The sequence below is a fragment of the Marmota monax genome, unplaced genomic scaffold (assembly GCF_021218885.2).
Source record: "Marmota monax isolate L192 unplaced genomic scaffold, Marmota_monax_Labrador192_F-V1.1 WCK01_AAM20220418_F8-fsc00061, whole genome shotgun sequence".
Taxonomy (NCBI): Eukaryota; Metazoa; Chordata; class Mammalia; order Rodentia; family Sciuridae; genus Marmota; species Marmota monax.
Genome location: NW_026695230.1, coordinates 16,128,975 through 16,144,470, shown reverse-complemented (window position 1 = coordinate 16,144,470; position 15,496 = coordinate 16,128,975). Strand labels below are relative to the sequence as shown.

At 37.8% G+C, this 15,496-nt stretch overlaps 1 protein-coding gene across 1 annotated transcript; it reads left to right on the top strand.

Annotated features, from left to right (window-relative positions):
* Positions 1-35: 35 nt before the first annotated feature.
* On the top strand, positions 36-15,282 carry Wee1 (WEE1 G2 checkpoint kinase). The gene is made up of 11 exons (XM_046438192.2): positions 36-726; positions 2,302-2,507; positions 3,163-3,223; positions 3,390-3,562; positions 4,013-4,134; positions 8,020-8,166; positions 10,249-10,344; positions 10,775-10,860; positions 11,575-11,745; positions 11,833-11,978; positions 13,924-15,282. The coding sequence occupies exons 1-11, from the start codon at positions 151-153 to the stop codon at positions 14,075-14,077; spliced, it is 1,938 nt and encodes a 645-aa protein (XP_046294148.1). The 5' UTR covers positions 36-150; the 3' UTR covers positions 14,078-15,282.
* The last annotated feature ends 214 nt before the right edge of the window (positions 15,283-15,496 follow it).

Below are 15,496 nucleotides of genomic sequence, written 5' to 3'. Positions count from 1 at the left end.
CTCGGAGTCGCCGTCGCCGCTGCGCAGGCTCGCCGCCGCCGCAGCTAGGCGCGCCCAGTCTCACGTGGCGGACCCGCCCCCTGGGCCGGCCGAGTCCTGGACTCCCCGGTCAGCGGCTCTCCAGTCCTCCGCCCCGGCCCCAGGCCCGCAATGAGCTTCCTTAGCCGGCAGCAGCCGCCGCCGCCCCGCCGTGCCGGGGCCGCCTGCACTTTGCGGCAGAAGCTGATCTTCTCGCCCTGCAGCGACTGTGAGGAGGAGGAGGAAGAGGAGGAGGAGGAGGGCAGCGGCCACAGCACTGGAGAGGACTCGGCCTTTCAGGAGCCCGACTCGCCGCTGCCGCCCGCGCGGAGCCCCACGGAGCCCGGGCCAGAGCGCCGCCGCTCGCCCGGCCCGGTCCCCGGCAGCCCCGGGGAACTGGAGGAGGACATGCTGCTGCAGGACGCCAGCCCGAGCGCGGACGCGGCGGGCGGCGGGGCGGAGGGCGACTCGTGGGAGGAGGAGGGCTTCGGCTCCTCGTCGCCGGTCAAGTCGCCAGCGGCCGCCTACTTCTTAGGCAGCTCTTTCTCGCCTGTGCGCTGCGGCGGCCCGGGGGATGCGTCTCCTCTGGATTGTGGGGCGCGCCAGTCCAGCGAGGGCCCCTGCTCGCCGCTGCCCGACCACCCGGGCACCCCGCCGCACAAGACCTTCCGCAAGCTGCGGCTCTTCGACACGCCGCACACGCCCAAGGTGAGCGGGCGGGCGGGACTGCCGGGCGCCGGGCGGCCGGGCCTTTAAACAGGCCGCGGCGCCCAGCCGAGCGCGCCGCTGTCGGGGTTCGGTTACATAACCGCCCGGCCGCGCCCCGCTCGCTGCCCGGCGCCGCCACCCAGAGTTGGCAGCCCCTCTCTTTGGCCCTGCCCAGGAGTTGTCCGTTAAGATTATGTAACTGAACAATGGGCCTCGTCTGCACTTCTTCATTTTACAAAGGGGCTGCTCGGCGCCGTGCAGGTGGCCCACGATTTGACGCCCCCGGAGTCGGGGCCGCCCCGAGCACCTCAGCCCCGAGTGTGGCACCGATATCGAGGGGTGCAGGACCGGCCCCCTGACACTCCCGAGCCATATGGTGCCTTTTAAACGCGGCGACGAGGCCTGTAATTTGGGCCCCTCGGGCAGAAGGTGTTTGGTTAAAAAAAAAAAAAACTCCCCGCTCTTATCCTTTTCGTGTGTAGTGGCGTTATGGGGAAAAAGTGAGGACTTCCACTGGCGAGTAAAGCCCGGCCTTCCCCGCATTTACAGTCCTAGACTCAGAATAATGCCTGGTAGCTTTTAAGCTTCGTTCAGGACGTAGTATCGGGTAAGCGTTTGTTTTTGTCCGTGGGATAGCGGTGCCGGAGTTTGGTTGCCTTTGGGTGATGATTAGGGACTCTGCTGTTGATATCTTAAGGAGGGTCTCTGCACCTGTTGGTGGAATGGTCATTCAGTATGCCGATTACCACTTCTTATACTCCAAAGTCACCCAGATTTAAGGACAGACACCGAAATTAAGACAAGCTGCACATTTGTGTGCGAAACGTTATTTCAAGTGAGTCCGGGTTCACTTCGTTGTCCGTTCATCATAAACACCAGAAATATATGTACTTTTGAGAATTAGTTTTATTAGCGGATTTGCCTACGGCAAGATCCTCCCGCAAGTGAGGGGAGGAGTCCCGCGGGAGTGTCTTTCAAAGCACTATTTAGATGGGGGAGGGGAGCTTTTATGAGACTGACTGCTTTCTATTTTCAGATGACTGGGGTTTGTTAACTTTTAAGACACTGAAATTAATTTAGTTTTAGTTAGCATAAATATTCCTTTTAGGATTTGAGACCGATTTTACTTTCCTCCCTTTTTCGGAAAGATAGATAATATCTAATCTCAGACTCTTAAATTAGCCACTGTTTTGTTGTTGTTGTTGTTCGTTTGTTTTGTTTTGTTTTTCACGAGTTACATCCCCAGCCCGTTTGAGACAGGTTCTCGCTAAATTGTTCAGGGCCTCGCTAAATTTCTGAGGTTGGCTTTGAACTTGGAATTTTCAAAGCCTCAGCCTGCCGAACCGCTGGTATTAAAAGCTTGTATGTTGCTTCATTTTTTTTCTCTGCGGTGCTAGGGATGAAACCAGGGCTTCCAGCATGTTACTCAAGCACTTAACTACTAAGATACATCCCCAGTTCTGGTGGGGTACTTTGATCTCTACCTTCAGCCACTTAAAAGGTCTGTTGAAGGTTAGATTGCGAAGGCTGTCTGGAGGGGTTGGGTCCTAAGAATTTTTATTTTTCCTTCTCTAGAGTTTGCTTTCCAAAGCTAGAGGAATTGATTCCAGCTCTGTGAAACTCCGCGGTGGTTCTCTATTCATGGACACACAAAAATCAGGAAAGAGAGAATTTGACACACGACAGACTCCTCAAGTGAATATTAATCCTTTTACTCCGGATTCAGTTTTGCTTCATTCCTCAGGACAGTGTCGTAGAAGAAAGAGAGCGTATTGGAATGAGTGAGTCATTTATCAATAGTTTGGCTTTCCCATATACCCAGAATTGGTTTGGTGTACTTAACAAAGTTCAGCTTCTACTGAATGGCATAGATGGTTAATTGTGCTCTGAAATGTTTTCTTATTAACACTTAGGAAAGGAGTGGTGTGAAAAAGGAAGGAATAAAAAAATATAAATTGTAGGAAAGCTGGTGTCAAATGAGGCAGGCAGTAAAGCCTTATTAAAAAGGCTTTATTTTCTTTTTTTTTCTTGGTATCAGGGATTAAACACTTAACCACTGGGCTACATCCCCAGTCCTTTTTTATTTTGAAACAAGGTCTCACTAAGTTTCCCAGGCTGGCCTCAAATTGCTATCCTTCCGTCTTAGTCTCCATAGTTGCTAGAAATACTGGTGTGAACCAACATTCCCAGCTTTAAAAAGACTTTAATTTTGATATGTGTGGTAATGTTGACATCTAGTTAGTGAGTGTATCTCAGCGGGGACTTTTTCATTATCTGAACTGAATCTTGTGATTACAAAATTAGAGGAATTGATTCCAGCTCTGTGAAATTCCGTGGTGGTTCTCTATTCCTGTATGTGTACCATAGTCAATTTTAGATCTCAAGTTGATGTATCTATTAGATGTGTTGATGAAAAAATATATGCTATTTTTTCAGTTCCTGTGAAGATATAGAAGGCAGTGATTATGAGCTTGAAGATGAAACAAGACCCGCTAAAGTAAATATTTATTTCTGAAATTTTGTTTAAGATATATACATGTTAAGTAAGCATGAAAACATAACCTAGAATAATTTTTTAAAAGTTCACACATAGTCCTGTCATCACAGCAAAAACTCATTTTCATTTCTTTGTATTATGTACATGGATAACCTTTTTATTCCAGAGAATTACCATTACTGAAAGCAATATGAAGTCACGGTATACGACAGAGTTTCATGAGCTGGAAAAAATTGGCTCTGGAGAGTTTGGTTCTGTGTTTAAGTGTGTGAAGAGGCTAGATGGATGCGTTTATGCCATTAAGCGATCAAAAAAACCATTGGCCGGCTCTGTTGATGAGTATGTATTACACATTCCTATCTTTTTTTTTTTTTTTTTTTCATTTTCTATGGCATTACAAACATTAAGGTTTTAGATGATCAAACGTTGAATTTAACTTGTTTAATTTTTGAGAAATCATAATGATTAATCAGGCCCTTTTAATTTTGTGCCATTGTTTTTTATTTTAGAGTCTAACTTAAATTTATTATTTCTAGTCAACATCCATGAATTTACAGTAGAATAGCATGTAATCTTTCCTGAGTCCTAAGGCCAGCAAACTTTCATCTTTCTGAAAGTCTTTAATGGAAGGAAGCCTTTGGGAAATCTCATGAGTCTTAACCCTGCCCCCACCCCCAGCATATTTCATTTCAGCATAAAGTTTGAAAAGTAAAGTTTCAGAGAAATTAACTCAGGTTAATCTTGAGTAAAAAATCATTTACCATTCTATTGATCTCAAATTTCTCCTAGGCAGAATGCTTTGAGAGAGGTGTATGCTCATGCAGTGCTTGGACAGCATCCTCATGTGGTTCGATATTTCTCTGCCTGGGCAGAAGATGATCATATGCTTATTCAAAATGAATATTGTAATGGTGAGTAATGTAATGGTTTTCTCATACACTTATATACTTGAGAAAATGAGCACCAAGGAGGGAATATTATTATCTCAAGTTTTTCTCCTTCTTTCTCTCTGACTCTTGTCTCTGTTTCTTTTTGGTGTAGTGAGTATTAAACCAAGGCCTCACATGTACAAGGCAAGCACTCCCCAGCCTGTCTTATAAACTGAAAAGATTAGAGGCCTTCTGTGTATTTTAAGTGCAAGTAGATTGAAAACCTCCCTTCTAAAGCACCTTGTAGAGACCTCAGTAGAACTTTGTATACTATGCATATCCTTGTTATTAAAATTACACCAATCCATTTGAGAAAATAGCGATCTTCCCATGTATATTCTGGTATCCTAGAACCTAGCATAGTGCATAGGGCACATAGTTGTTAAGACTGTCTTATTCGGGGCTGGGGCTGGGACTTAGTGGTAGAGTGCTCACTTTACACACATGAGGCACTGGGTTCCATCCTCAGAACCACATAAAAATAAAAGGTGTTTGTGTCCACCTACAACTAAAAAAATACATATATATATATATATAAAGATTGTCTTAAGTCTATTTTTTGCTGCTACAAAAGAATATTTGTGTTGGGTTATTTATTATTTATGTATTTTGCAGTACTGGACATTGAACCTAGGGCCTAACATATGCTAAGCACTACTGCTGAGCTAATCCCCAGCCCTTTTATTTTATTTGGAAACAGGCTGGCCTTAAACTTGTGATCCTTCTGCTTTATATTTTTGTGGTGCTGAGGATTGAACCTAGGGCCTTATACATTGTGAGGCAAGCACTCTACCAACTGGGCTATGTCCCCAGCCTTGGATAATTTTATAATAAACAGAAATTTATCTGGTTCATGGTTCTGAAGGCTGGGAAATCTAAGAGCTTGTCAACAGCATTTTTTAAGGGCTGAACCCCCTCCCCCCTTTTTTTTTTTTTTTTTTAATCTATTGATAATAACAATCTATTTTTGAGGACAGAGTCCCTGTGATGTAGTCACTTCTTATCAGACACCCCCCCATCCCCGCTCCCATTCCTTTTTGCATTGGGGATTAAATGTCCAACACATGAACTTTGGGGGATACATTCAAATCATAGCAAAGAGATATTTTTTTCCTGTGGGATCTCACTGCATCCATCCTTGCTTTTCCATTTTATTTTCTGTTTCTAGTACTGTTGTTGGTCATGAAAGGACAATGACTCTCCATTAATGTTTTTCATTTCTTCAAGGTGTTCTGAAATTCTGCTTTACTCCCACCATCTGCTATTTTTTGCTTTTTAAATTTTTTATTGATGGACACAATACCTTTATTTTATTTGTTTATTTATTTATTTTTATGTGGTGCAGAGGATCAAACCCAGTGCCTCATGCCTGCTTGGCAAGCACTGTACCACTGAGCTACAAACCCATCCCTGCTGTTTTAATTCTTTAGCTGGTCTCTCTCCCTCTTGCAAATTGAAACAAAGCAGACATGTATAGGATAAACTTTGGACCTCCTTGAATTGTTTTTACCTTCATGAAGTTCTTTAAGGACCAGCTGGTTTCCTTCTTTTATTTTTTATTAAATCTGTACCAAAATCCTGATTTGAATGCTGATATATAGGATTCTATTATACACTCATATTTCTTTATATATATTTTTAGTTGTAGATACCTTTATTTTATGTATTTATGTGGTGATGAGGATTGAACCCAGTGCCTTACACGTGCCAGGCAAGTGCTTTACCACTGAGCCACAACCCCAGCCCCTATACACCCACATTTTTATATATAATGTATTATATCTATTTCTGTACATCTTCTGTGACTATTAGAGAATTTGGGGTTTAGCTAACCCTTGAGAAAGCAAAGATTTATTTTTGTTCATTTTCATTTTTTCTTTAAATAAGCAATATCAGCAATCTCATAGCTTGTTAATAATTAAGTGGTACAGATTTAGGTTCTCCATATGTAAAAATAATGAACAAAGCAAGTTCATTTTCCAGTCTTTACTCGTTTAGTTCTCTGCCCTTGAAAGAACTTTGTTCATTATATAGCATTGCTGCTAATTTGTTTCACACAGCTCTAGAAATGTTTCTATTCATAACATCAAAATTTATGTAGCTGTTTCTTATGATCTTATGGACTATATTTTTTCTTAACCCTAATTTTTCAGTTGCTGAGTTTAATTTATAACAACTTAACCATATTGTCTTTTCTGTAACATATTTGCTTGATGCCATCTCCTTTTAATTTATTTTTTCACGTTGATGTGATATACCCCCCAACCCCAATTTTTTATTTAAAAATACATTTGACACCTGGAAGACACTATAGTACACACCTGTAATCCCAGCAGCTAGGGAGGCTGAGGCCAAATAATCACAAATTTAAAGCCAGCCCCAGCAATTAACAAGGTCCTCAACAACTTAGTTAGACCCTATCAAATAAAACATAAGAAGGGCTGGAGATATGGCTCAGTGCTTAAGTGCGCCTGGTTCCAAATCCTGGTTACTCCCCTCCCCCCCAAAATATAAAATATATTTGACATTTTGGTATTTAGTCTTTTTTTTTTTTTATATATTTATTTATTTAGTTAGTTTCCAGCGGACACAACATCTTTGTTTGTATGTGGTGCTGAGGATCGAACCCGGGCCGCACGCATGCCAGGCGAGCGTGCTACCACTTGAGCCACATCCCCAGCCCTGGTATTTAGTCTTAAATTGTAGAACCTCCCTTCCTGACTAATGCACTATTGACCTTTCTGATTTTATTACCCTGAGTGATTTTAAGTTTTAAATATATTTGTTGTTTTGTGGTGCTGAGGATCAAACGCAAAAAATAAAAATTTTGATTTTGTAAGCAGGTTGAAGGACAAGGTCCTAGAAAATATCATTCTTTGTTGAGAGTGAAAAGGAATGAAAGAAGACTATGAAAGAAGAAAATATTAATTTTGCTGTTTTTGTTAGGTGGAAGTTTAGCTGATGCTATAAGTGAAAACTACAGAATCATGAGTTACTTTACAGAAGTAGAGTTGAAGGATCTCCTTTTGCAAGCATGCTAGGCAAGTGCTCTAACACTGAGCTGTAGCCCAGCCCAGGTTTGTTTTAACAGTTCCTCATTGATTTTGAGACAAAGTATAAACATAAAAAGTTTTTAAAAGTGTAAACAAATTAATTGATTGGTTTAACCTGTTCTATAAAAGCAGGTTTATATTCTCATTCATAAAAGAGGTATAAATTTAAACCATACTCAGATACTGGTATTTACCTCTAAAATTTATGGACTTGTTAGGGTTAGGGCAAGAGTTACTCATACATTGATAATGGGCATATAAATTTGGTATGGTCTTCTGTGGAGAGAGAATGAATTCGTCTGTGTTTTGCGTATATTACAAATACTTACAATCTTGATCCAGCAGTTTTGGTGCCAGGACATACTACATATGTGTGAAGTGACCTATGAATAAAGATATTCATTAGGTAGGTCACAGTATATACATGATTTTTAAATGTCCATCAATTAGGGGATTGGTTAGTGCATTACCATTCAATGGAATTCTGTGGGGACACAAGAAAGAAAAGGGTATTGACAGAATTTTCTTCAAGATAATAAACATATAATATCATTTGTTAATTTGTTGAATACCTAAGAAACTGACAACATTGGTTTACTCTGGGAAAGTGAACCATTCAGGTTGCTGGAAAGAAGGTTTAAATTGTATTTTCTATCCATATGAGTCTATTTACCTATTAAAAGAAAAAATAAAAATTTTATTTTGTAAGCAGGTTGAAGGGCGAGGTCCTAGAAAATATCATTCTTTGTTAAGAGTAAAGAGAATGAAAGAAGACTATGAAAGAAGAAAATATTAATTTTGCTGTTTTCGTTAGGTGGAAGTTTAGCTGATGCTATAAGTGAAAACTACAGAATCATGAGTTACTTTACAGAAGTAGAGTTGAAGGATCTCCTTTTGCAAGTTGGCCGGGGCTTGAAATATATTCATTCAATGTCTTTGGTTCACATGGATATAAAACCTAGTAAGTATTATAAATCCTCTGACTTGCATTCTTTGGGGATATAGAGAATAAATCAATCGTTTCATTGTAATATGAAACCACATGGTTTTTCATTAAGTACAAAGTACTGTTTTATGATTCTTATTCATCTCTTTCCTTGTTACCCTACAAATTTACATACTACTCATTAAAAGAAACCTTTCTGCTGTCTTTTATAGGATCAGTGATAGAGCACTTACTAGCCTTAAGTACGTCCCTGGGTTCAGCCTCAGTACTGCAAAAACAAAAGCAAAAGACTTAACACCCTACTCCTCTGCTAGGCCAGGCCATATTTAAATTTTCTCTAATTGACCCATGTCTTTTTTCTTTCTTTCTTTCTTTTTTTTTTTTTTTTAATTCTTTTTAGTTGTAATGGACACAATACCTTTATTTTTTTATGTGGTGCTGAGGATCAAACCCAGTGCCTCACATGTGCTCACTGAGCCACAATCCCAGCCCCTTTATTTATCCAAGTCTTAGCAGTTGATTTGTTTAAAGTAGTATATCTCAGCACCATGCATTACATCTGGTTATATCCATTTTTCTCTTTAGCATTTCATTCTGCTGCTATTCTCTTATTTACTTACTTATGTATTTGGTACTGGGGATTGAACCCAGGGGTGCTTTACCACCAAATCATCCCCTCCTTTTTGTTTTTCCTCCAATTATTTTTTATTTTGAGACAGAGCCTCACAAGTTAATGAGGCTGACTTCCAACTTGTGATCCTCCTACCTTGGTCTCCAGAGTCTCTGAGGTTACAGGCATGTGCCACCACACTTTTTAAAAATGATACAGGATTGTCTTGCAAGATTCCTTTTCTTCTGAATTTGACTAGTTGCTTCCTTGTATCATTTAACTTGTTCCTTTCTCCCCTATATTTCCTGTAAATTAATTTGTAGCTAAAGGTTGATGGGAGTCAAACTGAACATTTTAGTCCAAGTGTTTTTAAGTTGAATTTTATAGGTTTTTTGTTGTTGTTTTTGACAGTACTGGGGATTGAACGCAGGGCTTTATGCATACAAGGCAGGCACTCTACCAACTGAGCTATTTCCCCAGCCCTTTTTCCTTCTTTTTATCTATGGGAATGTATGTCAATTCATGAGAATTTAAGTCACTTTATACATCTTTTTTTTTTTTTTTTTGTGGTGCTGGGGATTGAACCTAGGGCCTTGAGCATGCGAGGCAAGCACTCAACCAACTGAGCTATATCCTTAGTCTCTATACATCTTATTTCTGATGTAATTTTTTATTTGAAATTGAACTTCTCTCTAAATAAAATTTTTATTTTCAAAAGGAAAAATACATTGGTAGTGGTTGTGAATCTGAATTAGTAAGGTCCATTAGCTATACTCCCTTATAGCTTGTATGAACTGTAAGATAAATACCATAGACCCTTGTGTTGCAAGGTACAAAGTGTGAAATTATTAAGAGATATGAAGTTTTAAAATCAGCAAATTTACAAATCCTACCATAAGTTGTCTAAAAATAAATAGAAATTGGACAGAGGAGTCCAGTGAGTATAACATTTATAAATTCAGAATTTTATCAGTAATAATAAAATGAAATCTGCCACTAAAACTTAAGTTAATCATGAGTTTACTTGAATTTGAAGGAAAAGCTAATGTCTGTACAGTAGCAAATAGTGAACCACAAAGCAATATTGGTCAGTAGATTCTGTATGGTCAGCCAAACTTGCTGGCTAAATGTCTTATTCATACCAGCCTTGTAAGCACTAGATTAAAATTTGTGCTTTGGCAGCATCACAAATTACTATGTTTTGTATTGTTTTTAAGTTAATAAACTGCTAGAGATTAATATGTATTTGATGAGATTCTAATGCAGGGTTTTCCAAGTGTTCAGGGATCGTTGTCGAGCTAGGAAGTATTTTCCCAGAAAATATAGCTTTGTCATCCTCCCTTGAAGTTTTTGTTCTCATTGGTTTTGGGGTAGAACATGAGAGCTGGATTTTTAAAAGCCTTTTGGATGATTTTGATATTTGACTTTGTTTATAAACTATAGTTATACTTTTGTTAGTGAGGCTTAAATAATTAACTATTTAACAGGTAATATTTTCATATCTCGAACTGCAATCCCAAATGCTGCCTCTGAAGATGGAGATGAAGATGACTGGATATCCAACAAAGTTATGTTTAAAATAGGTAAGAAAGATAACTAGATTGTTATGTTAAAATTAAGACAAATGCTATTTGTTTTTTAATTCTGAGTATTGGTTTTTAATTCTGAGTGTGTGTGTGTGTATGTGTGTATGTGTATGTGTATGTATGCATGCCAGAAATTGAACCCAGGGGGCCTTGCACATGTTAAGCAAGTGATCTACCACTGGGCTATATATATATCCCCAGCCCTTGGTTTTAATTCCTACTGTGATTTTTCTTTTTTTTTTTTTTTTTTAAAAGAGAGAGGGAGAGAGAGAATTTTAATATTTATTTTTTAGTATTTGACGGACACAACATCTTTGTTTGTATGTGGTGCTGAGAATTGAACCCCGGGCCGCATGCATGCCAGGCGAGCTTGCTACCGCTTGAGCCACATCCCCAGCCCCCTACTGTGATTTTTCAATACTTCTAGGTGATCTTGGGCATGTAACAAGAATCTCTAGTCCACAAGTTGAAGAAGGTGATAGTCGTTTTCTTGCAAATGAAGTTTTACAGGAGGTAATTTTTGTCTTTTGATAATTTATTAATACTTTATTAATACTGTTGTTTGTACTTTATTAATATTGTTGCTTTGTAATACCTATCGGTTATTGGAAAAATATGAATACAAATATATTAGAATTTTTATAACTAGTGGAACAGAAAGTCTAAACCATTAGGTGGGAATATTTAATCTAGTAAAAGTCATTGAAGGCAAAGATTTATTGTGACATCGAAGTTAAAGAGATGTTCTCATATGCTGCTGGTGAACTTTAAAATGGTAAAGCCTTTTTGGAGATCAAAATGTTAAGATCTGTCAGTATTTAAAAATCTGTGGTTTCAAAATCGGTTTGCCACATAATTTCAGAAGAAGTCTGACAAATATTTAAAATAGAATAACAACAGAAAGTATAATTATGATCTTATTAATCTTTTATATATGTATTTGCTTTATTGCTCATGTATGTATTTATGACTTGTTGGTATGTTCATGTACACGTGTTGTGTTTGCATAGGAATCCCTAGAGAGTGAGTTTTTTCTGAGAATTTAAGGAGCTTGTTATAAAGTTAAAAATGCATTTGGTTTTAGATATATATTTAAATTTTCCCTTCTGGAAAGTGCATGTTACTTTGTAATTTAAACGTGGCATTAACATTTTAATTTAGTCTGATTTTTCACTTAAATCATCATTGAAGTGTACTCTTTTGACCATTTTTACATAACTTTTACAGAACTATACCCATCTACCAAAAGCGGATATTTTTGCCCTTGCCCTCACAGTGGTGTGTGCTGCTGGAGCTGAACCTCTTCCCAGAAATGGAGACCAATGGCATGAAATCAGACAGGGTAGATTACCTCGAATTCCCCAAGTGCTTTCCCAGGAATTTACAGAGTTGTTAAAAGTAAGCATTTTATATATGAACCATTTTATCAACACTGTTCAATACTTTGTTAAGTTGAATGTCTTTAATTTTACTTTTCTTTCTAAGGTTATGATTCATCCAGATCCAGAGAGAAGACCTTCAGCAATGGCACTGGTAAAGCATTCAGTATTATTGTCTGCATCTAGAAAGAGTGCCGAACAATTACGAATAGAATTGAATGCTGAAAAGTTCAAAAATTCACTTTTGCAGAAGTAAGTGAGAAGTTTTGTTTTTACTTTTTCATTCTCATTAATTCTCAAGAGTTTTAATGAGAGCCAAGCACAGTGGTGTATGCCTGTAATCCCAGTGGCTTGAGAGACTGAGGAAGAAGGATCACGAGTTCAAAGCCAGCCTCAGCAAAAACAAGGCACTAAGCAACTCAGTAAGACCATGTCTCTAAATAAAATACAAAAATAGGGCTGGGGATGTGGTTTAGTGGTTGAGTGCTCCTGAGTTCAGTCCCTGGAACAAAAAAAAAGAAATTTTTAATGAAAGATCACTTAGGCTCAACAAAAGATATAATATTAGTTTGATATGTTGTTGCAAATGAAAGTTTGGAGACTTCTGCCTTAAATGAGTATTTGATATATTATGTTCTTAATAAACTTTGAAATTTATGAAATTTAAAAATGTTAAGCCTAGAATTTTTGCAAGTGGCAATAGTTGTTAAGCTCTAAATAATAGTAAAAGCTAAGTGAGCCCTTACCAGTTTTTTGCCCAGACTCATCAAAAATTATCTTCCTGAAAACATTCTGTTGTGCTTATTTTACAAAAGGATGAAATTAATATTGATTAAGTTTGCAGAGATGATTATATATATTTGGCCTAAATGGCTTAACAGTTTTAGAAAGATAGTTGTAAATATTAAGATCATCAGGGGCTGGGGTTGTAGCTTAGTGGTAGAGCGCTCGCTTAGCACATGTGAGGTTTGGTCCTCAGCACCATATACGGATAAAATAAACATATTGTATCTAACTACAACTAAGAAATAAATATTTTTTAAAAATCATCAAAAGAGAGAAATAGGGCCTGGGGTTATAGCTCAGCAGTAGAGTGCTTGCCTCACAAGTGTGAGGCACTGGGCTCGATCCTCAGCACCACATAAAAATAAACAAAAATAAAGGTATGTGTCCATTTACAACTAAAAAAAAAACCACATATATATATATATAAAAGAGGGAAATATTGGAAAGTATTAGTAACCACATGACACATTTCTAGTTCTTTTGATTTATTACTCCCATTTTGAGTCTAACATAAGAAAAGTGACTTTTTTAAAGTTTTGTATTAAATCTTAAAATTTTTAAATTCTAAAATTTTATATTAAAATGTTTATATATCATTAGTTTGATAACCATCAGTTTTTACAGATAAGGTTCTCCTTTCATCTGTTATGCAAAATAGATTCATAATTTAAGTTAGAGTTTTATTTGAATTTTTTTAGTGCTGGGAATTAAACACAGGGACATTTTACCACTGAGTTAGTCCTCAGCCCTTTTATTTTTTGAGACAGAGTCTTGCTAAGTTGCTGAGGCTGACCTTGAACTTGGGATCTTCCTGCCTCAGCCTCCCAAGTCATTGAAATTACAGGTGGGTGCCACCATGTCTGGCTGAAATTATTTTTTTTTTTTTTTTTTTTTTTTAAAGAGAGAGTGAGAGAGATAGAGGTAGAGAGAGAGAGAGAATTTTTTTTTTTTTTAAATATTTATTTTTTAGTATTTGGCGGACACAACATCTTTGTTTGTATGTGGTGCTGAGGATCGAACCCGGGCCGCACGCATGCCAGGCGAGCGCGCTACCGCTTGAGCCACATCCCAGCCCCTGAAATTATTTTTTAAGACCTAAAGTTACTACTATTTATTACTACTCATGTCTTTATATTAAAGTATATATGGTATTTTGATGCCAAAAGCACAAAATAAAAATAATTTTGTACATTTAAGTTGAATAGAAGCTAAAGTTTCATGTTGTATTTTTTTCTTTCTTTAAAAGTAGATCTTAGGGTGAAAAAAACAAAAGTTTAAAAAAAAGAGTACATCTTGGAATAATGGTGTATGAATAGCTCCCAGTTGATAGTACAGTTTGTGTTTGGCCTCTTAGAATCTCTTCCTAGGATTAATAGATAAAAAGTTCTGTTTTCTATTTTTATGTTCTTAGAGAACTCAAGAAAGCCCAGCTGGCAAAAGCTGCAGCTGAGGAAAGAGCACTCTTCACTGACCGGATGGCCACTAGGTCCACCACCCAGAGTAATAGAACCTCTCGACTTATTGGAAAGAAAATGAACCGCTCTGTCAGCCTTACTATATACTGAACTGCTCATTTCCCACCTCCCCGCAAAAAAAACTGTGACAAGAGGAAGCTAGGTTGAAATCACTGCTAGAATCCACTTTGCAATTACTTTCTCTATTGGTGTCAGTAGTTTTACTGAAATACTTTTTAGGACTTTTATTTGTGAATTACAGTTGAAAGCTGTATTTTGACCTTTGCCATATCAGGCTTTTGTGTATAGTCTTATCAGTTTGTCTTTTGTAGGATGTCAGTCAGTCACTGTTGGATGTTACACCATCCTTTGCAGGGTTAACCACTGTGGTGGTGTGCTGCTTACAGTTTTCTGTTGCATTGTAATAAAAGGTATCTTTCCCTGTAGTGACCTGTAGAAAGGACTCAAGGGCTTTATTGCAAACATACTTCCCTTTGAAAAGGGAAATATTAAGATACTCAGTACTACTCAGCCTCTCCCATGTACCTGTGTGTCAATCTTACATTTCTTTTTTTCTTTTCTTTTCTTTTTTTTTTTTTTTTAATTGTGAATTATACTTCTATATCCAACTGGGAGCACTTTGTAGGCATTGCATGAACCATGGAATGATAATTCTGTGGAAGTATTGCCTTGTGAATTTGCTGCTATTTTAGTTTTGTCTTTGCTGTAAAATTGTAGCATTAAACAATCATCATTGTTAATAGGCTTTCTTTTGAAACAATTATGTGAAATATATAGCTGCTCTTGATGAAAAGCAGCTATTTGCCTTTTTTTCTCTTTGAACTTTGAAGCTAGTGCATTGAAAAAAATGCACCTCTTCCCCCTTTGGAATGCTGTATTAATGTAGTATAATTATTACTGGTTTTGTAATTTTTTCGGATAATGTCCTTCCCTGACAACTTTTTTAAAATGTCTCTTTCCTTCTCCCAAGTTTTGTACTTGATTGTATGGGTAGTCTGTTTTTAAATGTTTTGCCTGGTTTCTCTTCAATATTTGTGTATATAAACTGATCTTGGTAATACTGTACATAGCTGTTTGAAATGCCAGAATGACTTCTGACTATACCAAGTTTTTCACAAAATATATTTGATCTGTGATTAGCCACTTAATTATTAACACTGGCTAATGGATATTACAAAAAAAAAATTGTCTCGTTTGTTTTCTCATTAACTTTGTTCTAAAACATGTTTGCACTTGTCTGTTTGACTTGTGTTTTATTAACATTGATTGGCATATTAAAAGTCACTCTGAGCTTACCTTAATTGTCAATATCTTTGTGGTGCCTGTTTTCTCTTATTTTATCTCCATTATCACTACATTATAAAATGTAGAGTGCAATGTATATAAAGTACTATAGCAGAGTGCATATTTTTGATGAAATACAAAACTTACTGCCAGTTTAATGATAGGCTTTAGTCCAGTTATATTTTGTGATTCCCTGAAAGTTCACCCATCAACTTTAAATCATTA

Excerpts from the sequence above, each read along its gene's own strand:
- Wee1 (XM_046438192.2), top strand. The coding sequence starts at position 151 with ATGAGCTTCCTTAGCCGGCAGCAGCCGCCGCCGCCCCGCCGTGCCGGG. Across the intron at positions 2,508-3,162 it reads AAGAGAGCGTATTGGAATGA|TTCCTGTGAAGATATAGAAG; the intron begins GTGAGTCATTTA and ends CTATTTTTTCAG. Across the intron at positions 10,345-10,774 it reads CAAAGTTATGTTTAAAATAG|GTGATCTTGGGCATGTAACA; the intron begins GTAAGAAAGATA and ends CAATACTTCTAG.